The following is a 26,255-nucleotide window of genomic DNA, read 5'->3' as shown; positions in this document are numbered from 1 at the left end:
TTTCTGGTTCCTCAATGTTGAGGAACAATTCTTCACCATCTTCTCTCTCTAGGATGAACAGCACAACCATGGTGGGCTTTGATGGTGTGATGCTTCAACTCATGGATAAGCTCACTGACGGAGAACCCGGTCGCCAAGTCATCCCAATCGTAGGAATGGGAGGAATTGGTAAGACTACTCTTGCCAGAAATGTTTATGAGAAACCACTTATTAGTCATCATTTTGATATTTGTGCTTGGGTTACAATATCACAACAATTTAACTCAAAAGAACTTCTTTGTGAAATTCTGTCTCAAGCTAATAAGCAAGGGAAAGAAGCGTTGAGTCAAATGAGTGAAGATGAAATAGGAGTAGCACTCCACAAATATTTATCATATAGAAGGTTTTTTATTGTGTTGGATGATATGTGGAGTGTTGAGGCATGGGAGAAGCTGCAGCGCTATTTTCCTGACAATAGTAATGGTAGTCGGATAATGGTGACAACTAGGCTATCGAATTTGGGATCTCAATTGGATAGAAATGATGGCCTTAAAATGAAATTTTTGGATGAGGAAAGTAGTTGGAATATGTTCTGCAAAATTGTGTTTGGGGGGAGAAGTTGTCCTTTAGAATTGGAGAAAATTGGAAGGAAGATTGTGGAGAGTTGCAGAGGACTTCCATTATCAATTGTTGTGATGGGAGGTCTTTTGGGAAAACTGGATACAACAAAAGAATGTTGGGAATCTATTAGGGGAAGCATAAATTCACTAGTGAATTTGGAGAATGACAATCATTGCTTGAAAATACTGAAGTTGAGCTACAATCATTTGCCAGTTTATCTTAAGCCATGCTTTTTATACATGGGAATGTATGAGGAGGATCGTGCAATTCGAGTCTCAACAGTAATCAAGCTATGGGTTTCGGAAGGATTTCTAAAACCAATAAGGGGCAAGAGTTTGGAAATAGTTGCAAAAGAGTACTTGGATGAACTAGTTGATAGAAATCTGATTCTTGTTCACGAGTTTGGGAAAACTGGAAAAATGAAGTACTTGAAAATTCATGATTTGTTGAGAGACCTTTGCTTGAGAGAAGCTGAAAAGGAGAGGTTTTATCATGTGGTTTCTGTTTTCTGATTCAAAACTGTTGAGGATATTGGAAGTATCTTTCTCTTTTTACTTTGCCTCTTCTGATTATGAGTATTCCCCTAGAAAAATGTTAAATTTGCGGCTTCTTAGTGTTTATTCTGATCAGGTTCCTCCTTCATTCAAACTCATGTGGAGTCTGCAAACATTAATTGTTCATTTTCATAGCAAAACTGTTGGAATTTGGCTCATGCCTCAACTTAGGCATGTTTGTTTTTGGATACTTGGAGGGTTGCATCTCCCAGATCCTCCAAGTGACAACATTGTCATCATGGAGAATCTACAAACCCTCAAAGGAGTAAGGAATTTCAAGTGTGATGAGATGATGGTTAGTAGAATTCCCAATATAACAAAATTGGGTCTGACTTATTACCAAAGAGGTGACTATTGTCTCCACAACATTGGACATTTGCAGAAGCTGGAATCTTTTAGCTGTCAATGCTTTGGGGCGGGGGCTGATGTTTTCCCAAAAATTACCTTTCCACGCTCTCTTAAGAGTCTAACTCTTGAAATGTATACAAAAAGTAGAGTGGAAGACATATTGGAAAAGGTAAGTACATTACCCCTTCTTCAAAAGCTCGAGTTGATTGCTAGAGACTTAATAAGAGGAAAATGGGAAACAGTTGAAGGCCAGTTCCCTAGTCTCAAAATTTTATCACTTCACCATTGTGGATTGCAAAGCTGGATTATGGAGAGCTCCTCCCACTTCCCATTTCTCGAGTGCCTCCATCTTATTTCTTTGGAAAGATTTGAAGGAGATCCCAGCAGAACTTGGTGAAATTCCGACACTGAAATCTGTGGTGTTGAGTGAGTGCAATGAATCAGCGGTGAAGAGTGCGAAGAGAATGGTAGAGGAACAAGAGGAATTACAAGGAGAAGATCAACTATCCTTTAAAGTTACCGATAAATGACTATTGCAATTCAAATTATAACATTATACATTAAAAACAATCAGAAAGTGTGTGCAAAGTCATACATAAGAAAAATAATATTCCCTACGTATGTAAAACTAGTGTTTTTTAACTTGCATAAAAACCAGCACAATGAACACCCATACAAACGATCACCACAAATCTTGCGGAGTTGCTCCTCACTTTCGCCTTTATCATACTAAGACGAACTAGTTGAGGTTCATAAAGACGAGAACGAGGTGTTTAAGGAATATATGTATCAACACTTCTTGACTTACTGTGTGCAAGAAACAAGCATTGAGAACAGATCCTTTATTCACGCGATGCTCAAGAACCCAAACATGACAAATCCAGTGTAGACATAGAACGCGTCAAAGGTTAGTCAAAGACTTGAATCTAGCTGCATATTGAACTGAAACAAGAATTTTAGGAGCTTTCTCAAAGGCTTGAATCTAAGCTTTATACAAAAGAACACAATTGTATCATAACCTCAAGGGAGCTTGAGCCATATGATTATCGAGATAATTGCTCAGCCGAAAAGGATAATCTTGACCCCATTGTATGGCCCGGGGGAGAAAATAAAGTGCCTAAAGGGTGGGAAATATCTGCGAATGGCGAAAAGTTTGGAGTTGGAATTCCAGCAAAAATTGGTTTCAATGAATTCATTGAAGTTGAAAAAAAATGAAGAAACAGGTGTTATTCAAGCAAAGGGTTTTTCCATTGATGTTTTTGAGAAGGTATGGGAAGATATTTCATATAATCCTAGCCATTGATGTTTACTCCACAGTCAGGACATTGTGTTTCCTTTGGTGACAACAATTCATCTTTCTCCCTCGAAAAAATCCTAGCAAGCCCGAGAAGCTTTTCCTTCCTTGAAACAGTAGGTTCCAATAAATACCGATTCTCAAAACTCTCCATTCTTTACCAGGTCATTCACGTCGTTAATTTTAGGCTGCAGTTGATATACTGTTAGCATGGACGACAAGTATGAAATAGTTGAGCGTCATAAAGAAGAGAATGAGTCTTTAAGGACTATATGTATCGAGAATTCTTGGCTTACTGTGTGCAAAAACAAGCGTTGAGAATGAGAACCAAAATATCATGCCAACTTGCTGGTTAGGTGGACCCTGAAATGCTTTATTTACGCGATGCTCAAGAACCCAAACGACAAATCCAGTGTAGACAAAGAACGTGCCAATGGTTAGCCAAAGGCCGGTTGTTAGAGGTTTCATAAATATCCAAGCATTCTTCCCCTCGTTAGCCCTGATTGGGACAAGGATGGCAACTCCAGATTCTGTGTAAGGAACTGTGAAATCTACATGCTCGGATCTGCTAGCTGTGACCGTTAGATCTCCCACCAATGCATCAAGACCCTGTTGTCGTCTCTTTTAATAGGTTTAATCTTCATCAAAGGCAAAACGTTACAAAACAAATATATAAAACAAAATGGCTTATGATTTTACCTCTTCGTCCATTTTCTGAGATAGTTCATTATAACCTCCATCTGTGGTATCGTATGGAACATACTCAACTGGGACATGATACGGGATTTTTTCCCATACCGCTTCGAAAACATCAATGCAGAAACCCTTTGCTTCAACGACACCTGTTTCTTCATTCTTTTCAACTACACTGAATTCCCTGAAACTAGTTTTTGCTGGAATTCCAACTCTAAACTTTTCCCCACTCACAGCAATTTCCCACCCTTTAGGCACTTTAGTTTCTTTCCCTGGCCACACAATGGGGTCGAGATTTGTGTTTCCGGTCGAGCAATTATCTAGATGATCATCTGGCTTAAGCTCCCTTGAGATTCCACAGTGTTCGGTCCAGAATCCAACTGGGATTTCTTTCTTGCCATTCACATTAACTATCTCAAATGCAGACGGTTGCAGTTCACCGTTACTTATGTTAAAATCACCACTCAGCCCTTTGGACGTGTGGTTTCTGATCCAACCAACAAGTGATGGTCCAGCCAATGATGTTCCTATTGAATCCAAATCCGTCAAATTTCCACTATCAACAGATCTATTGAACTGCGGGGATGTCACACCAGCTCGTTCAATTGCCTCTGCCAAAACTGCGATGCTGTCATAAGCCCACAGCCCAAGGACATTGAGTTCTGTTCTGTTCATCTCCGGATATTCTGTGTGAAACCTCTTTCTCCATCTCTTTTTAAAGTCTATAAGCTTAACGGATTCTGGAACGTAAGCCTTCACGCCTAGTACACCTTGCATCGCCTCCATAGTCTGTGGATCCATAGAATCCAAGAGACTCGTGAGCACGTCAGCTATTAACCAAGCATACCCCTTGTCCATCATCCCTGCTTCTTTCGCCACGTTGAAGAAACGGGATGCAAGACCTGGCAGCATATGAACCACGAACACTCTCGTCCTCATCTTCATCAATTTGAAGAGCTCCTGTCGGATTCGATCCTCTGTGGCATCAGAGGAAATAACACTTTGCTGTGAGACCACAGCATTGCTCTTTAGCAGATCAACAGTCAAATACGGCACTAATCCGCTTCCATAGTTGGTGTCCTCGTACACAAAAACAACCTCCCTCCAACCGAATTTCTTCACAATTGCTGCAATTGCTCTGACCTGAGAAGAGGAACACCATGCTGATCTTATGAAGTATGATGAGTCTTTAGGCGATACGGACGGGCTCGTTGCTGGAGATATTATTGGAACTTCCACCTTGTCACCAATATCTATCACGAACTCTGCTTGAAAGGATTTTTGAGGCCCGATAATCGCCATCACTTCAGCATTCTTTAACAAATCTATAGCTGCAAATTGAATCCAACTCAGACTAATTATTTGACAGTCAAAGAATCTAAGAATAAACATATACCTGCAGAAGCTGCAGTGACAAGATCACTCCTCGAGTCTCTGAAATGAGGCTCGATCATGGTGTTGTAATCGCGGTTGGAGTAGAAATCTTCAATCGCCATAGAGATGCAAGTCTTGCATATCTTTCCAAGAGTAGTGTCAAGATCAAGAACCACTCCTACATTAGCCTTTGCAGCCGTTGCATTGAAACCGGTCGAAGGGCCAATGCAAAAGCACATAAACAAAAGCATATGCAAGCAAAAGAAGTGTTGGTTCTGCATTGAAAAAACATCAAAGACTGAGAGAAATCAAGTATATGTGAAGAAAGCTATTTATGGAAAGCTTATAAATGAGTTGGTTATGCAATACGTAAAACTTGAGAGTTTGGAGAAGCCGTGACCTAGAGTAAGAGAGATTAACTTATTTTTATAAGTTTAGAGAAAGTTAACCTAGGAAATTGTAAATAGTAAATAAATTATCCTAGCTCTTACCAAAATGGCTAAACCTAATTTAAAAATTGCTTTAAATAATAAATTGGATATTCGGATAATATCCTATACCCATTCGGGTTACCCAGTACTCGATTTATCTTAAATTTCAATACCCAATCCCATAAAGTTGGATATTGGGTATCCAATACCTGGCGGATATCGGGTCGGGTACGGTTAAACCCAATACCCGATATCCGTATTCTCACCCCTACTCCCACCACACGATTCATTGCAATAACAATACTAGCACCACTTAGACATTAACGATCACTACCCAATCTATCAGGATTCTTGGGCAAAGAAATACCCTCACCATTTGTTAAGTCAAAGTAGTTTTCAATTAATATCGTATGCTCAATATACTATATCTCTCTAAAATTAATGGCCCATTATTAAAGATTTAAAATGTTTTAATTTTATTTGGAAAGACATTTTAAAGTTTTCAAAAAATAAAATAACATGCAGTACAGGCTGTCAATTTATTAAAAAACACTAGTGGAAGCTAGAGACAAATGATTCAAACTAACAACCATTATAGTGGACTACTTTTTATATATCAACTTGAAGACAGTACGTTATTTATGAATGTTTATTAGTAGTTGCTTCATTTTGTCTGTACTTTCCTTCACATCCTCTCTGCACTGCATTCGTTGTAACCAAAGCATCATTTCCTCCAAAAAAATATCAATGGCAGCTTATGCAGCTCTTGTTTCTATTATGCAGATCTTCGATCAGATCGAGCATCATCCTTCCCCTCCGATTTCTATGGACAAAAAACAAGTTGAATCTCTCACTGAAATTGTTGTGTTCTTGCAGGAATTTCTTGAAGGCTATAAGTCTCCTTTTGCTGACGGCGATGAAGCTGATCCGTTGGAGATGCGCATCGCTGATGCAGTTTACATAGCTGAAGATGCCATCGAATCTCACATTGTGGATCAAATTCTTGCTGCTGCCTCTAAAGATAAAAGGGAGTGGATTGGATTCCTCAATTGCTTTTGCGGTTTAAAGAAGCCCGAAAATGATGGCCGGAAAATCACTTCAGTGGACTTGTATGAGAAACAATTCATCTTCTCTATCTAGGGTGAACAGCACAACCATGGTGGGCTTTGATGATGTAATGCTTCAACTCATGGAGAAGCTCATTTACGGAGAACTCGGTCGCCAAGTCATCCCAATCGTAGGCATGGGAGGAATTGGTAAGACCACTCTGGCAAGAAATGTTTATGAGAAACCACTTATTTCTCACCATTTTGATATATGTGCTTGGATTGCAATTTCTCAACAATTTAATATAAGAGAACTTCTTTGTGAAATTCTATTTCAAGTTGATAGAGTAGAGAAGGAAAGGTTGAGTCAAATGAAAGAAGATGAAATAGGATTAGCTCTCCACAAATGCTTATCATATAGAAGGTATTTTATTGTGTTGGATGATATGTGGAGTATTGGTGCATGGGAAAAGCTACAACGCTATTTTCCTGACAATAGTAATGGTAGTCGGATATTGGTGACGACTAGGCTATCAAATTTGGGATCTCAATTGGATAGAAATGATGGCCTTAAAATGAAATTTTTGAACGAGGAAAGTAGTTGGAATATGTTCTGCAAAGTTGTGTTTGGGGGAAAAAGTTGCCCTTTAGAATTGGAGAAAATTGGAAGGAAGATTGTGGAGAGTTGCAGAGGACTTCCATTATCAATTGTTGTGATGGGAGGTGTTTTGGGAAAACTGGATCCAACAAAAGAATGTTGGGAATCTATTAGAGGAAGCATAAATTCACTAGTGAATTTGGAGAATGACAACCATTGCTTGAAAATACTGAAGTTGAGCTATAATCATTTGCCAGTTTATCTTAAACCGTGCTTTTTATACATGGGAACATATGAGGAGGATAAAGTTGTTCGGGTCTCGGAAATAATCAAGCTATGGGTTTCGGAAGGATTTCTAAAGCCAATAAGGGGGAAGATTTTGGAAACAGTTGCACAAGAGTACTTGGGTGAACTAGTTGATAGAAATCTAATTCTTGTTCATGAGTATGGAAACACTGGAAGCATGAAGTACTTAAAAATTCATGATTTGTTGAGAGACCTTTGCTTGAGAGAAGCTGAAAGTGAGAGGTTTTATCATGTGGTAGGGAAACATAGTCCTCCTCAAGGCACGCTTAGCCAACACCGTGTAGTTGTTCCGGAAAGCACTTCAAAGAAAGAAGTCCTTGATGCGATGAGATCTGAACCACATGCTCGTTCTTATATAAGTGATCAGGAGAGAGTTCGACAGTTGCCTAATTTGAAATTATTGAGGATTTTGATAACATCTCTCTTTGTAAGACAGAAGTATTCCCCGGGAAAAATGGTGAATTTGCGGCTTCTTCAAGCTAATCGGTTTCCTTCTTCATCCAATCTCATGTGGTGTCTACAGACAATACAAGTTTATATTGGAGATATTGATGCACCGGTTGATATTTGGAACATGTCTCAACTAAGGCATGTTTCTTTTTGGAGAGATGGACAGCTTCATCTCCTAGATCATCCGAGTGACAGCATGGTGATCATGGAGAATCTACAAACCCTCAAAGGAGTAAACAATTTCAAGTGTAACGAGATGATGCTTCGTAAAATTCCCAATATCAAGAAACTGTGTATAGTTTATAGCAGAAGTGATCAGTCTGATGATGACTATTGTTTCTACAACATCGAACGTCTGCAAAAGCTGGAATCTTTTGCATGCTTTGATTATCCAAGCGATGATTTTCGAAAGCTTACCTTTCCATACACTCTTGAGAAACTGAATCTTCGAATGTCTAGTAATAATTGTATTGAAGACATATTGGAAAAGGCAAGTGCATTACCCCTTCTTCAAAAGCTCAAGTTGTATGGTGGAGATTCCACAACAGGCAAATGGGAAACAGCTGAAGGCCAGTTCCTCAGTCTCAAATATTTGTCACTTTCACATTGTCATCAATTGGAATGCTGGACGACGGAGAGCTCTCACTTCCCATGCCTCGAGCAACTTCTTCTTTGGGGCATGCATTTGAAGGAGATCCCAGCAGAACTTGGTGAAATTCCGACACTGAAATCTGTGGTGTTGCGTGAGTGCAATGAATCAGTGGTGAAGAGTGCGAAGAGAATGGTAGAGGAACAAGAGGAATTACAAGGAGAAGAACAACTATCCTTTAAAGTTGATGTTTTGCTCAGTAAGGAGAACAGCGAGCTGCAGAGCTTGGCAAATCTCAACTTTCAAGTTACTGCTCATAAAAAGAGGGACTAGTCCAGTGACTGTCTCTGTTTTTGATAAATGTTTGCCATGTTAAGGGTCATGTGTTACAGGCGTCGGGACTCAAACGCCGGTTATCACCATTGTTTATTAAGATAGATCCTCTGTTTTATCTGTGTGTCATTGTGATCAATAATAATTGTCAAATGTATAAGGTATTTTAGAAACTTTGCTTATGGAAATTCTTAATTATGTTGTATACATGTGAAATCTTACTATCATCGTGAACTTCTAATATATAGATTTCTTAGTTTCATTCACGTGACTCGATCATGGTGTTGTAATCGCGGTTGGAGTAGAAATCTTCAATCGCCATAGAGATGCAAGTCTTGCATATCTTTCCAAGAGTAGTGTCAAGATCAAGAACCACTCCTACATTAGCCTTTGCAGCCGTTGCATTGAAACCGGTCGAAGGGCCAATGCAAAAGCACATAAACAGAAGCATATGCAACCAAAAGAAGTGTTGATTCTGCATTGAAAAAACATCAAAGACTGAGAGAAATCAAGTATATGTGAAGAAAGCTATTTATGGAAAGCTTATAAAAACTGCAGCAAAAGCTTCAAGAATCGGATAGCACTGACAATGATATAGGAACTAAGTCAAATTAAAAACAGCAAAGAGAAGATAGTTTGAATGTGGACTTGTCCAATCCTTATATGTGAATGCGAAGACCACACTTTATAGCTGAAGTTTGCATTTGAAAGTCTTTAGAAAGAGACCCTTAATTCCACGTGTGTTTGAACTTTGAGTCACCAAGAAATTCCTGCAACTAACTGTTAAGTGAATATATAGTTGATCTGTTGAAGAAGGCTCAAGTGATGGAGAGGACAGAGCTTAATGTTATTGGTCTGTGGGCTTATGAAGGCTTTTCATAGCATGTTTTAAAGTCTAACCCATGTGATGGCCCATATTATACTTATGATGGGCTATCTATATTTTTATCTTTCTAAAAATAATGGGCCCATTATTAAAGATTTTAAATGTTTTTAAATTATTAAAAATATTAAATGTTTTCAAAGTTGGAGGATAAAAGATTGGAATTTTTAAATTTGTATCTAGAGGATTAGAAAAAAAGTGCTAGAATAAATAATTATAGTAAATTTTGGAAATAATTAAAGTGAGTAGTGGATGCTACTTTACAATTTTAAACATCAATAGTGGATGCTACTTTATCTTGAGTCAGTCTCCCTTTTCTTTTCCACCAACTTTCTTTCCTTCCTATCCTCTGCATTGTCTGAACTCTGAACTGAAAAACATTTCCTCAAGAAAGACTATGGGTTTGCGAAGGATTTCTAAAACCAATAAGCGGCAAGAGTTTGGAAACAGTTGCAAAAGAGTACTTGGATGAACTAGTTGATAGAAATCTAATTCTTGTTCACTATTTCGGGAAAATTGGAGACATGAAGTACTTGAAAATTCATGATTTGTTGAGAGACCTTTGCTTGAGAGAAGCTGAAAAGGAGAGGTTTTATCATGTGGTAGGGCGACATAGTCCTCAAGGCATGTGTAGCCAACGTCGTATAGTTATTCCGATAAACACTTCCAAGAAGGAAGTCCTTGATGCAATGAAATCTACACCATATGCTCGTTCCTATATAAGTGATCGTGAAAGTGTTCCACTGTTACCTAATTTAAAATTGTTGAGGATATTGAAAGTAGATTCCTATGAAGATTATGCGAAATCCCTTGGAAAAATGGTAAATTTGCGGCTTGTTGATGTTAATGAGGTTCGTTCTCAATTCAGTCCCCCATGGAGTCTACAGACATTAATTGCTCCTTATCATAATGGAACTTTTGAAATTCGGACCACGCCTCAACTTAGGCATGTTCATGTCGGGAATGGAGAATTGCACCTCCAAGATCATCTGAGTGACAACATTGTCATCATGGAGAATCTACAAATCCTCAAAAGAGTAAAGAATTTCAAGTGTGATGAGACGATGGTCCGTAGACTTCCCAATATCAAGAAATTGTTACTGATTTATGACGGAACTGAGTCTCGTGATGATGAATATTGTGTCCACAACATCGGACGTCTGCAAAAGCTGGAATCTCTTAGATGCTATTGTTATCCAAGCGATAGATTTTTGCGAAAGCTTACCTTTCCACACTCTCTTAAGAGCCTAACTCTTGAAATGGGTAGGGGCAGGGGTAAGGGTAAGGGTAGAATGAAATACATATTGGAAAAAATAAGTACATTGCCCCTTCTTCAAAAGCTCAAGTTGTCAGGTGGATATTTCTCAACAGGCAAATGGGAAACAGTTGAAGGCCAGTTCCCCAGTCTCAAATATTTGTCACTTCGTATTTGTTACGGATTGGAATGCTGGACGATGGAGAGCTCATCCCACTTCCCATGTCTTGAGCACCTTCATCTTTCTTTTCTGGTTGATTTGAAGGAGATTCCAGCAGAACTTGGTGAAATTCCGACCCTGAAATTAGTGGAGTTGAATGGGTGCACAGAATCAGCGGTGAAGAGTGCAAAGAGAATGGTAGAGGAACAAGAGGAATTACAAGGAGAAGAACAACTATCCTTTAAAGTTACAGTTTGGTACTGGGATGAGACCGAAGAGATGCAGAGCTTGGCAAATCCGAACTTTCAAGTAACCCCTCATAAAAAGAAGGGCTCTTATAAGTATGAAGTTAAGAATGATATCTGTCTTGAATCATGGCGTTTTCTACTTTGCTGAGTGTGTCCATGTTTTTTCTAGAAAAGTTAGTATGCTTAATATCTTGTGGTACACAGGCCTAGATCGGGACTCAAACGCTGGTTATCGCCATTGTTTATTAAGACGGATCATCTATTGTATCTGTGTGTTATTGTGATCAATGATAATTGTCAAATGTGTAGGATATTTTGAAAACTTAGTTTATGGTAATTTTGAATTATGTTATATGCATATAAAATCTTAGCAGTTGCATATAGGATGTAGATTGTAAACTCACATTGTGTGAACCGGTAAAATTGTCTAGGTAGCATTATCGGGGGCGAGTATTTGGATTTCAGATCAGACCGATGCAACTATTAGAACTTTTGTGCTAATCATACATATATAAGAAAAGGAGTGATCCCTGCCAGCACAACGAGCTAGATGAACTAGTTGAGTTTCATAAAGCAGAGCATGAGGGCTTTAAGGACTATATGTATCAGCAGTTGTTAAGTTGCTGTGTGCAAAAAACAAGCTGTTAAGAAAGCTGTGGTTTTGCATGACAAGTTGTGTATCAGCTGTTCTTGAGTTGTTGTGAGCAAAAAAAGCCTCGATCTTGAATCTAGCTGCAAATTGAATTGAAACCAGAATACTAAATACTTGTTTTTCTATACAATGTGACTGTGTAATTAAACTAGAATGGAGAGGACAGAGCTTAATGTTATTGGACTGTGGGCTTAATGTTTTAAAGTCTAACCCATGTGATGGCCCATATTAAACTTATGATGGGCTATGTATATTTTTATCTTTCTAAAAATAATGGCCCAATTATTAAAAATATTAAATGTTTTCAAAGTTGGAGGATTGTTGTGTTCTTGCAGGAATTTCTCACTGAAATTGTTGTGTTCTTGCAGGAATTTCTTGAAGGCTATAAGTCTCTGAAATGAGGCTCGATCATGGTGTTGTAATCGCGGTTGGAGTAAAAAATGTGATTTGCAGCCATTGATCTGTTGAACAAGTGATGGATCTGTAGGCTTATGACAGTGTGACAGTAAGTAGGGGTATCTTAATTTTTCAGTTGGTACAATAAAGGCTTCATAGCATGTTTCAAGTCTAACCCATGTGATGGCCCATATTAAACTTATGATGGGCTATGTATATTTTTATACTATATCTCTCTAAAATTAATGGCCCCATTATTAAAGATTTAAAATGTTTTTAAGTTTATTTGGAAAGACAATTTAAAGTTTTCAAAAAATAAAATAAAATTAAGTACAGCCTGTCAATTTATTAAAAAACACTAGTGGAAGCTAGAGACAAATGAGTCAACAAACAACCATTGTAATTTTATATATCAACTTGAAGACAGTACGCCAATTATGAATGCTTATTAGTAGTTGATTAATTTGGTCATACTTTCCTTCATCACATCCTCCCTGCACTGCATTTGCTGTAACCAAAGCATCATTTCCTCAAAAAATAGAAAAAATTACCAATGGCAGCTTATGCAGCCCTTGTTTCTATTATGCAAATTTTCGATCAGATCGAGCATCATCCTTCCCCTCCGATTTCTATGGACAAAAAACAAGTTGAATCTCTCACTGAAATTGTTGTGTTCTTGCAGGAATTTCTTGAAGGCTATAAGTCTCCTTTTGCTGACGGCGATGAAGCAGATCCGTTGGAGATGCGCATCGCTGATGCAGTTTATGCAGCTGAAGATGCCATCGAATCTCACATTGTCGATCAAATTCTTGCTGCTGCCTCTAAAGATAAAAGGGATTGGATTGGATTCTTCAATTGCTTTCGTGGTCGAAAGGAGCCCAAAAATGATGGCCCGAAAATCACTTCAGCGGACTTGTATGAGAGTCTGGTGAAGGTGATAGAAGATCTGGAGTTGATCAAGAAAGAAGTGATGGAGATCGTTGCAGTCAAACATCAGTTGCAGCTGCAGAGACAAGTCTATGCTACTGCTGCTGGATCCTCAATATTATTGAGGAACAATTCTTCGCCATCTTCTCTCTCGAGGCTGAACAGCACGACTTTGGTGGGGTTTGATGATGTCATTCTTCAACTCATGGATAAGCTTACCGATGGACGACGCGGTCGCTCAGTCATCCCAATAGTAGGCATGGGAGGAATTGGTAAGACAACTCTAGCCAGAAATGTTTATGAGAAACCACTTATTTCTCAACATTTTGATATTTGGGCTTGGATTACAATTTCTCAATAATATAAAACAAAGGAACTTTTTTGTGAAATTCTATCTCAAGTTGATAAAGAAGGGAAGGAAAGGTTGAGTCAAATGAAAGAAGATGAAATAGGATTAGCACTCCACAAATGTTTATCATATAGAAGGTATTTTATTGTGTTGGATGATATGTGGAGTGTTGAGGCATGGGAGAAGCTGCAACGCTATTTTCCTGACAATAGTAATGGTAGTCGGATAATGGTGACAACTAGGCTATCGAATTTGGGATCTCAATTGGATAGAAATTATGGCCTTAAAATGAAATTTTTGGATGAGGAAAGTAGTTGGAATATGTTTTGCAGAGTTGTGTTTGGGGGAAAAAGTTGCCCTTTAGAATTGGAGAAAATTGGAAGGAAGATTGTGGAGAGTTGCAGAGGACTTCCATTATCAATTGTTGTGATGGGAGGTGTTTTAAGAAAATTAGATCAAACAAAAGAATGTTGGGAATCTATTAAGGGAAACATAAATCAACTAGTGAATTTGGAGAATGATATGCATTGCTTGAAAATATTGAAGCTAAGCTATAACCATTTGCCAGTTCATCTTAAGCCGTGTTTTTTATATATGGGAATATATGAGGAGGATAAAGTAGTTCGAGTCTCGAAAATAATCAAGCTATGGATTTCAGAAGGATTTCTAAAACCAATAAGGGGCAAGATTTTGGAAACAGTTGCACAAGAGTACTTGGGTGAACTAGTTGATAGAAATCTAATTCTTGTTCATGAGTTTGGAAAAACTGGAACATGAAGTACTTGAAAATCCATGATTTGTTGAGAGACCTTTGCTTGAGAGAAGCTGAAAAGGAGAGGTTTTATCATGTGGTTGGGAAACATAGTCCTCCTCAAGTCACGCTTAGCCAACGCCGTGTAGTTGTTCTGGAAAGCACTTCAAAGAAAGAAGTCCTTGATGCGATGAAATCTGCACCACATGCCCGTTCTTGCATATGTGATTATGATAGAGTTCAGCGGTTGCCTAATTTGAAATTATTGAGGATTTTGATAACATCTCTCTATGTAGAACAGAAGTATTCCCCGGGAAAAATGGTGAATTTGCGGCTTCTTCAAGTTAATCGGTTTCCTTCTTCATCCAATCTCATGTGGAGTCTACAGACATTATTATATGTTAATGATGGACATATTGGTGCACCGGTTGATATTTGGAACATGCCTCAACTGAGGCATGTTCATTTTCCGATAAATGGAGACCTTCATCTCCCAGATGATCCGAGTGACAGCATGGTGATCATGGAGAATCTACAAACCCTCAAAGGAGTAAGGAATTTCAAGTGTAACGAGATGATGGTTCGTAAAATTCCCAATATCAAGAAACTGAGAATAAGTTATAGCAGAAGTCAGTCTGGTGATGTGATGACTATTGTCTCTACAACATCGAACGTCTGCAAAAGCTGGAATCTTTTGCATGCTTTGATTGTCCAAGCGATGAATTTTTGAGAAAGCTTACCTTTCCACACACTCTTAAGAAACTGACTCTTGGAATGTCTAGTAATAGTATTGAAGACATATTGGAAAAGGCAAGTGCATTACCCCTTCTTCAAAAGCTCAAGTTGGGAGGTGGACGTTTCAGAACAGGCAAATGGGAAACAGCTGAAGGCCAGTTCCTCAGTCTCAAATATTTGTCACTTGAATGGTGTTATCAATTGGAATGCTGGACGATGGAGAGCTCCCACTTCCCATGCCTCGAGCAGCTTCGTCTTTGCGACATGCATTTGAAGGAGATCCCAGCAGAACTTGGTGAAATTCCGACACTGAAATCTGTGGTGTTGCATGAGTGCAATGAATCAGTGGTGAAGAGTGCGAAGAGAATGGTAGAGGAACAAGAGGAATTACAAGGAGAAGAGCAACTATCCTTTAAAGTTGTAGTTAGGCTCCGTATGGAGAACGAAGAGCTGCAGAGCTTGGCAAATCCCAACTTTCAAGTTTGTTGAAACTCCGACTGCACCATCAGGACTCTGTGTGTCCATTGATGACAACGACACAACTTTCTCCTTCGAAAAATTCCTAACAAGCCAGAGAAGCTTTTCCTTCCTTGAAGCGGTAGATTCTAATACACACCGATTTTCATACAAGAAATAGGACAGGTATACAGCTAGAGCTAGTATTGATGACACCCCGGCAATGAGGAATAGCCCCTTAAAACTGTCAAGATCGAGGCCTTGTGAGGCCTTCAGAGCTCCATCCATGTTGGGGCAATCTTTTTCATCTCCAAGCCATTTCTTTGCCATCCTCACCATCAAGTCCTTGTCCTCCTTCATTCTCAAGATCTCGCGTGAAACATCAAAAACTAGCGGTGAACCCTTTGGAAATGCCTGCAGTTATTCAAAAATATACTACTACTTACCACTTATTAGTTCAACAATCTCAAGAAAACTTATGAAAGAAAAGAGACTTACGAATCCAAGGCCAGATGTCGGATATGGTGGACCAATCATGATATACTTGTCGCAGTACTTGGAGAGGAGCAGGCGAATGTAGGGGAGTTCATCAATAATCGCACCTACTCCTCCGTTTTTGCTCCCCTTGGAGAGTGCTTCATGGAATTGTTCCAAAGTGCTATAGTTTTTTAGGCTTGAGGATTCAAGAATGCGGTTGTTTGTCAAGAATTCATGAACGAATGAGCCCGTTTGGTAGCCAACATACTCTCCATTCTTTATCAGGTCATCAATATCGTTGATTTTAGGTTGCAGTTGATCTACTGTTAGCATGGACGCCAAGTTTGCAGTGTAACTTGACGTCAAAACAAGCACAACGAACACCCACACAATCACCACGAATCTTGTCAAGTTGCTCCTCAGTTTCTCCCCTGTCATAACAAGGCTGTTAATTGTTATAAATGGCGCATGCAAAAGAAACAATAAATGAAGATAAAACGGCACCAAGATTTAACACGGGAAAACCCAAGATGAAAATAAAAGCCACGAGCATACAAAGACAACCAAAATACTTACTTTGCGCAAAAACAAGCGTTGAGAATGAGAACCAGAACGCCATCCCAACTTGCTCCCTAGGTGGACCCTGGAATGCTTTGTTCACGCGATGCTCAAGGACCCAAACGACAAACCCAGTGAAGACAAAGAACGCCCCAACTGTTAGCCAGAGCCTAGTTTTCAGAGGTTTCATAAATATCCAAGCATCCTTCCTCTCGTTGGGCTTGACTGGGACAACAACGGCAACTCCAGATTCTGAGTAAGGAAATGTGAAATCTACTTGCTCGGATCTTCTGGCTGTGACCGTTACATCTCCCACCACTGCATCAAAACCCTGTTGTTGTTGCGGAAGAACTTTTAGTAAGTTTAATCTTCAAGTAACTAGAGAATAAAGTAACAACAAATACATCAAATGCTTCTACTTTTACCTTTTCCTCTAATTTGTGAACAAGTTCATCATAACCTTCCCCTTCTGTGTCGAATGGAACATATTCGACTGAGGCTTGATATTGCATTTTATTCCGTACCTCATTAAAAACATCAATGCAAAAGCCAGTTGCTTCAACAACACCTGTTTCGTTATTTGTTTCAACTTTGACAAATTCATCGAAACCATCATTTGCCGGAACTCCAACTCTTAAACTCTTCCCACTTATAGGAATTTCCCAACCTTTTGGCACTTTAGTCTCTTTGCCTGGCCATACAATAGGATCAAGATTTTCCTTTTCTATTGAGCAATCATCATCTGGCTTAAGTTCCTTCGAAATTCCACATTTTCTGGTCCAGAATCCAACTGTGATTTCTTTTCCGCGATTCACATTAACTATCTCAAATGCAGACGGCTGCAGTTGCCCGTTACTTATGCTGAAATCGCCACTCAGCCCTTTGGACGTGTGGTTTTTGATCAAACCAACTAGTGATGGTCCAGCCAATGAAACTCCTATTCCTTCCAAATCTGTCATATTTCCTTGGCGGGCTGATCTGATGAACTGCGGGGATGTCACACCAACTCGTTCGATTGCCTCTGCCAAAGCTGTTGTCATGTCATAAGCCCACAAACCAAAAACATTGAGTTTTGCTCCGTACAAGTCCCTATTCTCCTCATGAAACCTCTTGCTCCATCTCTTCTCGAAGTTCACAAGATCATTTGATTCTGGAACATAAGCCTTCACACCTAGTACACCTTGCATAGCCTCCATAGTCTTCGAATCCATAGAAACCAAGAGACTGGTCAGCACGTCAGAAATCAACCAAGCATACCCCTTGTCCATCATCCTTGCTTCCTTCGCCGCCTTGAAGAAAAGGGATGCAAGGCCTTGAAGCATATGAACCACAAACACCCTTGTCTGCATCTTCATCAACTTCAAGAGTTCCACACGGATTTGATCCTCAGTGGCATCAGATGGAATACCACTTTGATGCGACACCAAAGCATTTCCCTTTAGCAGATCCACAGTCAAATAGGGTAATAATCCTCTTCCGCAACTGCTATCCTCGTACACAATAACAACCTCCCTCCAACCGAATTTCTTCACAATTGCTACGATTGCTTTGACCTGCGAAGAGGCACACCATGCTGATCTTGTGAAGTACGGTGACTGTTTAGGCGATAGAGATGGGCTTGTTGCTGGAGATATTATTGGAACCTTCACTTTGTCACCAATATCTATCACGAAGTCTGCTTGAACGGATTTTGGTGGCCCGAGTATCGCCATCACCTGAGCCTTCTTCAACAAATCTATAGCTGCAAATCGAATCCAAACCAGAATTTAGAAGCTTTCCCAACTATGCTTTATGCAAGTGAACATTATCTACAATATTCTACTAGACAGTAAAAGGATCTAACGGAGAGTAAGTATACCTGCAGAAGCTGCAGTAACAACATCACTCCTCGAGTCTCTGAAATGAGGCTCGATCATGGTGTTGTAATTGCGGTTGGAGTAGAAATCTTCGATCGCCATAGAGATGCAAGTCTTGCATATCTTTCCAAGAGGAGTGTCAAGATCAAGAACCACTCCTACATTAGCCTTTGCAGCCGTTGCATTGAAACCAGTCGAGTGGCCAACGCAAAAGCACAAAAACAGAAGCATATGCAACCAAAAGAAGTGTGGAACCTGCATTTGTAACAGCATATGCAAACAAAGAAAGCTATTGAAAAAAAAAAGAGTAGAAGGAAAGAAAGCCGAAGCTACGGTTATATACAGATTGTATTCAGCAAGTAAATTTCCAAACATTTAACAATTGACAGACCTAGGAACAGTTTAGTAAGTAATCACATTAAAACGCGTATTACTAAATCTAAGATGATTGTAAAACAAAAAAAAAGTCTACGATAATATAGACAAATAGGTAGTTCAAATGTGGAATTTGCAACCGCCATAACTCAAGTGACTTTGACCAATTCTTATATGAATTCATTCAATTCGATGCATGTTTGATCTTTTATACCAGAAGCAATTCCTCAAGAAGTTATCATTGTTGGAGTTGATGTGTGTTTGACTATATAGTAAACTATTTTTTTACTATTTAATGGTAACTTTATATGATTAATAAATGAAGGTGGCCCCACAAAGTCGATTGGAGTGACTTAATCTTCGAGTAACTGTATAAAATAAGTTTTATTATAATCAATTAAATTTTATTGGTACTACTATAAAGTCAAGCTTACAAGAAAAGGTCAAATTGTCATTTAAAACTCACAAATTTCCCTTTTATTTCGTAATCGTCTTGTGAGAAAATTCCCAGGGCTTGCGTGCATTAATTTGAATGTGACGGCGGGTACGTGTATAAGTATATTAGGATGACTAACATTTTAGTCAATTTCATAACTTTAAAACTGAATATAAAATAAAATAAAAATTATAAAATCATAACTTTTTAATTACTGCATTACTAGTATCTTATAATAGCCAAAAATTAAAATTGATATGGATAAATCAATAATAGTATATGAATAAAAATACATTATTTGTTTACCAAGCTCATGATCAAAATTCTAAATTCTAGGACGTTTGAAGTGGAAAAAAAAAATGCGAAAATAAGACTTATTATTATCTACCTACAGAATTTTATAGATAACAAAAGTGGGCTTTGGGCCACATAGGCAAACTTATGGGCTTGGGTTTTATAGTAGAGCTACAAGTCTTACTTGTTAGGCCGACATTTCAAATTTGTTTATAGAGTACTTATTTAAATAATCAAATTTTTTTAGCTAAAATACCAAAAAATAACACAAGTTTTTAAAATTATAATCATTGTTATAAATGTTAACTTTTACCTATAACTAGTATCACCCACGCACGTGGAATGCACGATTCACTTTTATATTTAAACTTATTTTATACGGTAAAATAATTTTACAAATTCATAAAAATATCATTGTATGAAATCTAAAATAAAAAATATATAGAATAAAAAACAATTATTAAAAAATATAAAATCAGATAGAGAAAAAAAAATAACACATATACCGAATGAGAAACAATATTATTTCAAGTTCTAAAATCACAAATTTATACAATAGCAATTTATTGTACCAATAACTTAAACATGAAATACAGTTGATAACAATGAACAAAAACTAATTATAAAGACAAATATCTTACAACAGAAACCCGACATTTTCACGAATAATGAGAGAACAAAAAAGTGTTGCACTCTGAAAAACATGTTACATTGGGTAGTAAATTCAAGAACTGTCTATATTAGAATCACTGAAATAATTGAGGAGGTGCAAACAATGTTGTCTCACCAAGCCAATTCTTAGGCCAGATAGTTCCTCATCACTGATCAACCCGTGTCGTCTTCTCCCGCGAATCAATACCTCACCCTAGTTATTCATAATTAATGAAAGATCACAAGAAGACATTCAATCCTAATCTAAATTACCTTCTATCAATAATAATAATATCAGTACAAAGTACAACATAATACCAAAAGAAAGGAACGAACTTGGAAGAATCAAGATTACCTTGTCTGGAGCAAGGAGCCCGGCCATTTGAGACACAAAAGAATGAAGGTTTGGTGTAAAACCTAGAGTGAATAATTGAATAGAAGAAGATAATTGAGGAAAATATGCTACCAGAGACAGGAAAAAGGAAAAAAAAAAGATCTGTGCTGACTTGGACAAGACTCTCAAAAGCGGGACGGAGGGAGTACTAAGGAACGACAAATTGTAATAGTAAAATTGAATGAAAAATACAAATAATAAAAATGAGAATTTATTTATTCGATAATTATGCATAAATAGAGAAGTGAAGTGAATCAAATTAAAGAGCCAAATCATAGGGGACTTGTGTTGGCAGCAGCCAATTGTTCCTTTGTAGTATAAAAGAGGCGACCGTGAAGCCAGTCGCCTCGGCATAGCTAAGATTCTTCCTGACTCCTTTCCATTTCACCCGATCCCTAGTCCGCGCGCCAGGCCCTCTGTTTGAATACTCTGCTAGGAAAACCGTGTCGTTCCGCGTAGATTCAGCCGCTTTCCAGGGAAACCATCCCTTCAGATCGATCAATCGAGACATATTATTCTGCATGAAGACGACGGTTGCATATGGCTTCCACGGCCGCCCGAGGAAGGTGCTGACGCCTCTCAGGTCTTGTGATGCTCGGATGGTGCTGCTTTGCACCACGATCCCCGTGCGGCATAGCCTGTCTATCTTGCCCTGGGCCGTGATGGCGTTTTGTTGGCCCGGGAGTGGCTTTCTCACCAAGATGCTGCTCCTTTGTATCACCATGGCCGCGTCCCCGAAGATGAAGTCGATCGTGCCCGATATTTGACACTCCCGGTAGAACTGGCGGTTCACGTGCGCGTAGAGGGTGTCTTGGTAGCCGTTGAAGCTGCACCGGTAGAACACAGACCGCTCCGAGTGTGAGACGAGGGCCACCGCTTGTTGGTTGATTGCTCCGGCCGTGTTGGTGAATGTCATGTCTCTGGCTATGAATCCCTGTCCTTGCACAGCTGATCACAAATTATTCAAATTAGGGTTAGGGTTTCGGTCAAATTAGGGTTAGGGTTTGGATCAAATTAGGGTTAGGGTTTAAAAAGAAATTCACATCTAATTAATTAATTGAAGAAAAAGAATTACTGCACATACTAAATGTGGCGGTTTCATAAGTCTGGAATCCAGCACCATGGCTCAAGTTGTAGGAGATTATGGTTTTGTCAATCCCATCCCCAAACATCATCACATTCCATCTATCTGAATCAATCTTCACCTTTTCTACATAAACCCCACTCTTCACATAAATCACAAACCTCGTCTTGCTATATCGTGGCGCGTCCTTCACAGCCTCCGATACCGTCCTATACTTCCCGGATCCATCTTTGGCCACCACAACGTCGGCACGGATCATCCTGGAATCCGCCTGCAGAAGAAACCTGTCCCTGTCACCATCAGACACCCAACCCGGATATTCGTCTTCAGGATTCAAAACATCATCATCACTTGTAATAGTACTGGCCATCATTTTGATGGCGACTCTGTTGAGATCAATGATGTACTCCAGTTTTTTGTGCACGGCTTCGAACATCACCCGGGGTTGGTCCGCGAACCCGTCCACGCACGTCTGCAGAGTGGTGCCTGCAGCGCATGTTGAGGACAACGCTCCTCCCTCGTCGTCTGAGGTAAGGGATCTGTTGAGGTTGTCCATCGCCAGGGGGAGAAGCTCTTGGCAACATTTCAGTGCGGATAACCCCAGTTTGTTGTCTGCATCAATTATACTACTTAGTTCTCCCTTCTCACTGAAGTAAGAGATTGATGATGCAATTTCTTGCATAGTTAGTTCATTCAATCTCTTGCTTCCTAATAGGAACCAAGTTCCCAATCCGATCAATTAGAGCTAATAATAGCTATGATCATTAAACTCAAAAAACAAAGAGAGGCCATGATATACTATTTTGTTTATTCGAAGAGAAGAAATTGGCTTATGAAAAACTCTCAAGATGTACTGTGCTTTATATAGATGCAACATGTGTGGTTAATTTTGTTATTATTGGTTAACTTTCCTTAAGCAGAAACCTAAATTTGGTGTGCTCGTTTGTTTATCAGAACCTTCTTTTAAATTAAGAAAACAATCAATTGGTGACATCTTGGATGATGGAATTGGCGATGGCTTTCAAGTACATGTTGATGGGGGGCTTCTCACAGGTTGCGTTTGTCTTGCAGTCATTGTGTTTCCACGCTTCGCTTCCCTGTCCGTCGAGGATGCCGCCCCCCGAGATCGTCAGGTGGTCCACGCCGGTGATGAAGATCCATCCTTTCTTCTTATCAGGGATCTTGGCCGGGTCGGAGTACGCTTTGAGGTGGCCCTGGACCTCCAGGTTAATCGGGGCCTTGTTCGGCCCCGACAACACCGCCTGGCTCAAACTCCAATCCCCTCGTGGGATCAAAATTTGACTTGGCGTTGTTGACCCAGTTGCTTTCATCCACACTTCCTTCAACACCTGTATCATACACAGACTTTATTATAAAATCAATATAAAAAATATTCCACTAACTTTTTCAACCAATTTTTCTTTACATTTCTTAAAATCCGTGTCCGGTCAAAGAGTGACTCTAACATGGGACGGAGGGAGTAATAAACAATTACAAAATCAGACTATCACAATTACCTTGCTAATGTCTTGACTCGGCGTTGCTCCAAAACCAATGATATTGAAAACTCTTACGGAATTAGCAGTCAATATCAACTGCAAAACGAAAATTATTGACACTATGCCTTGACTTTTCATTTTGCCTAGGATTTTTTAAACTAATATTAATAATTTTACTGAATATGTTTTCATAGTTCATTACATGGGTATTTATAATTGAAGTTTTATGCAATTTATGGTAATGGAATATATTGAATCGTAATTATGGCAGAAAAATAAGTAATATAAGTATTGGAAATCTTAATTTGTAAAATAAAAATTTAAGGAAACAAATTGACACGAAATCCTATAGAAAAAATATCATATGGTAATGGGATGTTTTGGAATGTATTGAAATTAAAATAGGAATGTATTGAAATTAAAATAAATAAAATAAGAATTTCCATGTTAAGGGAACGTATAGGTTTCATAATACTCCTATAATAAAAATAAACAGAGCAGCAAGATATTCGTGTTCACATAATCACAAATTTAACAGTTAATTAAAATAATTAGAGGAGTCTTAAGCCACAAATTTGTTAGCAATGACATATGTATTTAATAACAATCGCACTTATCATTGATAGATTTAAATCACACAAAAATAATTAAATATTCGATATTATAGTACAAAACTAAATCAATAGAAGTAGCCTCTTGTTGTTCAATGCAGGTTTTACATTACTGATTTCTACTATTGAGAACCCTTCATCACATGGAATGCCCATAGCTGCACTTGATCCTCCTCCTCCACCACCTCCACGAACTTGTCTTGAAGCCGATGTCTTTGGCGACAACGGCTTGTCTTTTCCCATCACAAACGCTCTAGCAAGTCCGCGAAGCTTTTCCATTGTCGAATCAGTAGATGCCAACAAAACCCGATTCTCATGTAAGAAATTGAAGGAGAATATAAGCAGAGCTAGTATCGATGACAGGCCCGCGATGAGGAAGAGCCCCTCAAAGCTAGCTACATCGAGGCTATTGTGAGAGGTGATCCGAGTTCCATTACTAGCATCCCCAACCCATTTCTCCGAGATTCTCGATATTTCCTTGCTTGCTGTCAGCTTAACGATCCCTCTTGAAACATCCGAAACTAGTGGCGAACCCCTTGTAAATGCCTACATTATGCAAATGAGATCAGTAGCGGATCTAGAATATAATTTTACAGATTAATGAATTCACAACGTAAATTTTTTTTTAAAAATTACTCCATCCATCCCAAGAGTCGATAAAAAATGATGAGAGAAATGAACGTACGAATCCAAAGCCAGAATTCGGATAAGTCGGACCAATCATTCTATACTTCTTGGCATTCTTTGATTTGGAGAGAAGGAGATTAACGTAAGGCATTTCATCATAGATTGCATCAACTCCTCCATTGCTGCAGCCTTTGGAGAGGGCTTCGTCGAATTCTTCCAACGTGCTGTAGTTTCGAAGATTGGACTCATCAAAATTCATCTCGTCCTTCAAGAAATCACGAACAAAGGAGCCATTCTGGTAACCAACACAATCTCCAGCGTTGATTTCAGGATTCAGTTGCTCCACCGTTAGCATGGATGTCAAGTTCGCAGTGTAACTCGATGTCAAAACCAGCACCACGAACACCCAGACAATCAGCACGAATCTTGTCAAGTTGCTACTCACTTTCTCCTCTGTCATAATAAATTGAACTAGTTCACGCTTCACATTATTGAAATTGAGTTTGATGTTATAATGTTCTAATTCAGTTGTAAATTATTTGTTGCGTAAAATTAAGTCATTGATATTCCAATTCAGTTCTAATAATCTAAATCAAAAAAATTGTGTATATGAGTGTATGTATTTTGTGCAACTATGTCTCGTGTGCCGTGTGTATATTGTGTGTGTGATGTTATGTGTCGCGTACGCATGCAGAGTGTAGTACTAGTAGGTGATGTTCGGTTGCCAAGATAAAATAATACCAAGATACAATCTAGGATTGAGTTGTGAGATTATTTTAGTCATAGGGGGTTAGCTAAGACTAATCATCCCATAATTATCCATTTAGGATTGAGTTGAGAGACTAAATCTCATAAACCAAACACACTATCAATTTAATCCGGATACATTCTTGCAAAACACCCCCGTAATAGATTTGGAATTGACGGTAACAATTTCAAATCCAAAACCCTAATTTCATGGCACCAAACTCACACTTTAGGGATATGGGGACTTACTGTGTGCAAAAACAAGTGTTGAGAACGAGAACCAGAAAATCATCCCGATTTGCTTGTGACGGGGGCCTTGGAATTCTTCGTTTATCCGATGCTCAAGAATCCATACAACAACCCCGGTGAAGACGAAGAATGCTCCAATTGTTATCCAGAGGCCACCGGTTAAAGGCTTCATGAATATCCAAGCATTCTTCGTGTCATCAGGCTCGCTTCGGACAACCATCGCAATCCCAGATTCCGTGTAAGGAATCGTGAAATCTGCCCACTCCGATCTTTCCGCCGTGATAGTCACATCTCCCACCACTACATCAATCACCTGTTGTTTTAAGTTAAGTGAGTTTAGTTATCAAAGATTCTATACATATTTATACTACGGGATGTGATCATATGATAACCCACATTTATGGTGATAACCTAATAACTTATCATTCTATGGACGAAATATATCATTTTATAAAACAAAATATCATTTTATGGATTAAAAGTATCATTTCATGCATGCTGAAAAAATATCATTTTATAGTGTATAGTAAAAATGATATTTATGACCCATAAAATGATAGGTTATTAAGTTATCAGTAGTTATCATTCTAACACAGTACTATATAGATCTATAAATAAAAATGGCTAAAAGTGTCATTTTTATTCTTACCTTAAGATCTAACTTCTTGACAAAATCATCATAATCTTCACCATCATCACTCTGTATATATTCGATTGGCGCAGCATAGGGCGTCTTATTCCATACCTCCTCGAAAACATTTTTCGCGAAATCAATGAATTCATGGAACCCTCCTTTTGGCGGGATTCCAACCCTCAGCTTCTTCCCACTTGTCGGAAACTCCCACCCTTTAGGCGCTTCAGATGTCTTCCCTGGCCACACAACGAGGTCTAGGTTTTCCGTTTTACTAGGGCAACCATCTTCCCTATCTCCGGGCTTCAAAAGCCCGCATCGTTCAGACCAAAACCCGA

General features: G+C 38.8%; 9 protein-coding genes and 1 pseudogene across 9 annotated transcripts; 5 read left to right on the top strand and 5 right to left on the bottom strand.

Annotated features, from left to right (window-relative positions):
- Window positions 1-68: 68 nt before the first annotated feature.
- LOC125207033 (putative late blight resistance protein homolog R1A-10) lies at window positions 69-2,032 on the top strand. Its single transcript, XM_048106240.1, has 4 exons — window positions 69-1,084; window positions 1,290-1,449; window positions 1,537-1,671; window positions 1,745-2,032. The coding sequence occupies exons 1-4, from the start codon at window positions 69-71 to the stop codon at window positions 2,030-2,032; spliced, it is 1,599 nt and encodes a 532-aa protein (XP_047962197.1).
- A 1,025-nt stretch (window positions 2,033-3,057) lies between these two features.
- LOC125207031 (glutamate receptor 2.7-like) lies at window positions 3,058-5,189 on the bottom strand. Its single transcript, XM_048106239.1, has 3 exons — window positions 4,886-5,189; window positions 3,496-4,820; window positions 3,058-3,417 (listed from the first exon to the last, which is right to left on the bottom strand). The coding sequence occupies exons 1-3, from the start codon at window positions 5,142-5,144 to the stop codon at window positions 3,058-3,060; spliced, it is 1,944 nt and encodes a 647-aa protein (XP_047962196.1). The 5' UTR covers window positions 5,145-5,189.
- A 1,261-nt stretch (window positions 5,190-6,450) lies between these two features.
- LOC125207030 (putative late blight resistance protein homolog R1A-10) lies at window positions 6,451-7,634 on the top strand. The gene is made up of 2 exons (XM_048106238.1): window positions 6,451-7,504; window positions 7,612-7,634. The coding sequence occupies exons 1-2, from the start codon at window positions 6,451-6,453 to the stop codon at window positions 7,632-7,634; spliced, it is 1,077 nt and encodes a 358-aa protein (XP_047962195.1).
- A 64-nt stretch (window positions 7,635-7,698) lies between these two features.
- On the top strand, window positions 7,699-8,616 carry LOC125207029 (putative late blight resistance protein homolog R1B-16). Its single transcript, XM_048106237.1, has one exon. The coding sequence runs from the start codon at window positions 7,699-7,701 to the stop codon at window positions 8,614-8,616; it is 918 nt and encodes a 305-aa protein (XP_047962194.1).
- A 1,407-nt stretch (window positions 8,617-10,023) lies between these two features.
- Window positions 10,024-11,310, top strand: LOC125207026 (putative late blight resistance protein homolog R1A-3). The gene has a single exon (XM_048106234.1). The coding sequence runs from the start codon at window positions 10,024-10,026 to the stop codon at window positions 11,308-11,310; it is 1,287 nt and encodes a 428-aa protein (XP_047962191.1).
- A 1,359-nt stretch (window positions 11,311-12,669) lies between these two features.
- Window positions 12,670-15,461, top strand: LOC125207025 (annotated as a pseudogene).
- Window positions 15,462-18,582, bottom strand: LOC125204272 (glutamate receptor 2.8-like; the record flags this gene model as incomplete). The annotated part of the gene is made up of 5 exons (XM_048102873.1): window positions 18,322-18,582; window positions 16,889-18,204; window positions 16,482-16,794; window positions 15,927-16,336; window positions 15,462-15,842 (listed from the first exon to the last, which is right to left on the bottom strand). Coding segments are annotated over exons 1-5 (2,679 nt in total), but the record flags the coding sequence as incomplete, so codon positions are not given.
- Window positions 18,583-20,728: 2,146 nt separating this feature from the next.
- LOC125207024 (pectinesterase-like) lies at window positions 20,729-22,235 on the bottom strand. The gene is made up of 2 exons (XM_048106233.1): window positions 21,554-22,235; window positions 20,729-21,417 (listed from the first exon to the last, which is right to left on the bottom strand). The coding sequence occupies exons 1-2, from the start codon at window positions 22,233-22,235 to the stop codon at window positions 20,729-20,731; spliced, it is 1,371 nt and encodes a 456-aa protein (XP_047962190.1).
- A 298-nt stretch (window positions 22,236-22,533) lies between these two features.
- Window positions 22,534-23,190, bottom strand: LOC125207023 (polygalacturonase-like). Its single transcript, XM_048106232.1, has 2 exons — window positions 23,071-23,190; window positions 22,534-22,902 (listed from the first exon to the last, which is right to left on the bottom strand). Exons 1-2 carry the CDS (start codon window positions 23,188-23,190, stop codon window positions 22,534-22,536), a joined length of 489 nt encoding a protein of 162 aa, XP_047962189.1.
- Window positions 23,191-23,726: 536 nt separating this feature from the next.
- LOC125207021 (glutamate receptor 2.8-like) lies at window positions 23,727-26,249 on the bottom strand. The gene is made up of 4 exons (XM_048106231.1): window positions 25,936-26,249; window positions 25,287-25,599; window positions 24,349-24,743; window positions 23,727-24,209 (listed from the first exon to the last, which is right to left on the bottom strand). The coding sequence occupies exons 2-4, from the start codon at window positions 25,504-25,506 to the stop codon at window positions 23,727-23,729; spliced, it is 1,098 nt and encodes a 365-aa protein (XP_047962188.1). The 5' UTR covers window positions 25,507-25,599; window positions 25,936-26,249.
- Window positions 26,250-26,255: the final 6 nt, after the last annotated feature.

Source organism: Salvia hispanica, chromosome 2 (assembly GCF_023119035.1).
Source record: "Salvia hispanica cultivar TCC Black 2014 chromosome 2, UniMelb_Shisp_WGS_1.0, whole genome shotgun sequence".
NCBI lineage: Eukaryota > Viridiplantae > Streptophyta > Magnoliopsida > Lamiales > Lamiaceae > Salvia > Salvia hispanica.
The sequence above is the reverse complement of the archived record's forward strand: the minus strand, read 5'-3'. Positions and strand labels throughout refer to the sequence as shown.

Bases quoted from the DNA above. Each gene is read 5' to 3' on its own strand.
- LOC125207023 (XM_048106232.1), bottom strand. From the start codon at position 23,190: ATGAAAAGTCAAGGCATAGTGTCAATAATTTTCGTTTTGCAGTTGATA. The intron at 22,903-23,070 runs GTAATTGTGATA...TGTATGATACAG, and splicing joins CGAGTCAAGACATTAGCAAG to GTGTTGAAGGAAGTGTGGAT.
- LOC125207031 (XM_048106239.1), bottom strand. From the start codon at position 5,144: ATGCAGAACCAACACTTCTTTTGCTTGCATATGCTTTTGTTTATGTGC. The intron at 4,821-4,885 runs GTATATGTTTAT...TTCAATTTGCAG, and splicing joins TGTCACTGCAGCTTCTGCAG to CTATAGATTTGTTAAAGAAT. The intron at 3,418-3,495 runs GTAAAATCATAA...ACCTATTAAAAG, and splicing joins CTCAGAAAATGGACGAAGAG to AGACGACAACAGGGTCTTGA.
- LOC125207024 (XM_048106233.1), bottom strand. From the start codon at position 22,235: ATGCAAGAAATTGCATCATCAATCTCTTACTTCAGTGAGAAGGGAGAA. The intron at 21,418-21,553 runs GTATGTGCAGTA...ATTTGTGATCAG, and splicing joins TTATGAAACCGCCACATTTA to CTGTGCAAGGACAGGGATTC.
- LOC125207029 (XM_048106237.1), top strand. From the start codon at position 7,699: ATGGTGAATTTGCGGCTTCTTCAAGCTAATCGGTTTCCTTCTTCATCC.
- LOC125207030 (XM_048106238.1), top strand. From the start codon at position 6,451: ATGGTGGGCTTTGATGATGTAATGCTTCAACTCATGGAGAAGCTCATT. The intron at 7,505-7,611 runs GCACGCTTAGCC...ATAAGTGATCAG, and splicing joins GAAACATAGTCCTCCTCAAG to GAGAGAGTTCGACAGTTGCC.
- LOC125207033 (XM_048106240.1), top strand. From the start codon at position 69: ATGGTGGGCTTTGATGGTGTGATGCTTCAACTCATGGATAAGCTCACT. The intron at 1,085-1,289 runs GTTTTATCATGT...TCATTTTCATAG, and splicing joins AGAGAAGCTGAAAAGGAGAG to CAAAACTGTTGGAATTTGGC. The intron at 1,450-1,536 runs GTTAGTAGAATT...GGACATTTGCAG, and splicing joins TCAAGTGTGATGAGATGATG to AAGCTGGAATCTTTTAGCTG.
- LOC125207021 (XM_048106231.1), bottom strand. From the start codon at position 25,506: ATGGTTGTCCGAAGCGAGCCTGATGACACGAAGAATGCTTGGATATTC. The intron at 24,744-25,286 runs GTAAGTCCCCAT...TTATTATGACAG, and splicing joins AACACTTGTTTTTGCACACA to AGGAGAAAGTGAGTAGCAAC. The intron at 24,210-24,348 runs GTACGTTCATTT...TGCATAATGTAG, and splicing joins CGAATTCTGGCTTTGGATTC to GCATTTACAAGGGGTTCGCC.
- LOC125207026 (XM_048106234.1), top strand. From the start codon at position 10,024: ATGAAGTACTTGAAAATTCATGATTTGTTGAGAGACCTTTGCTTGAGA.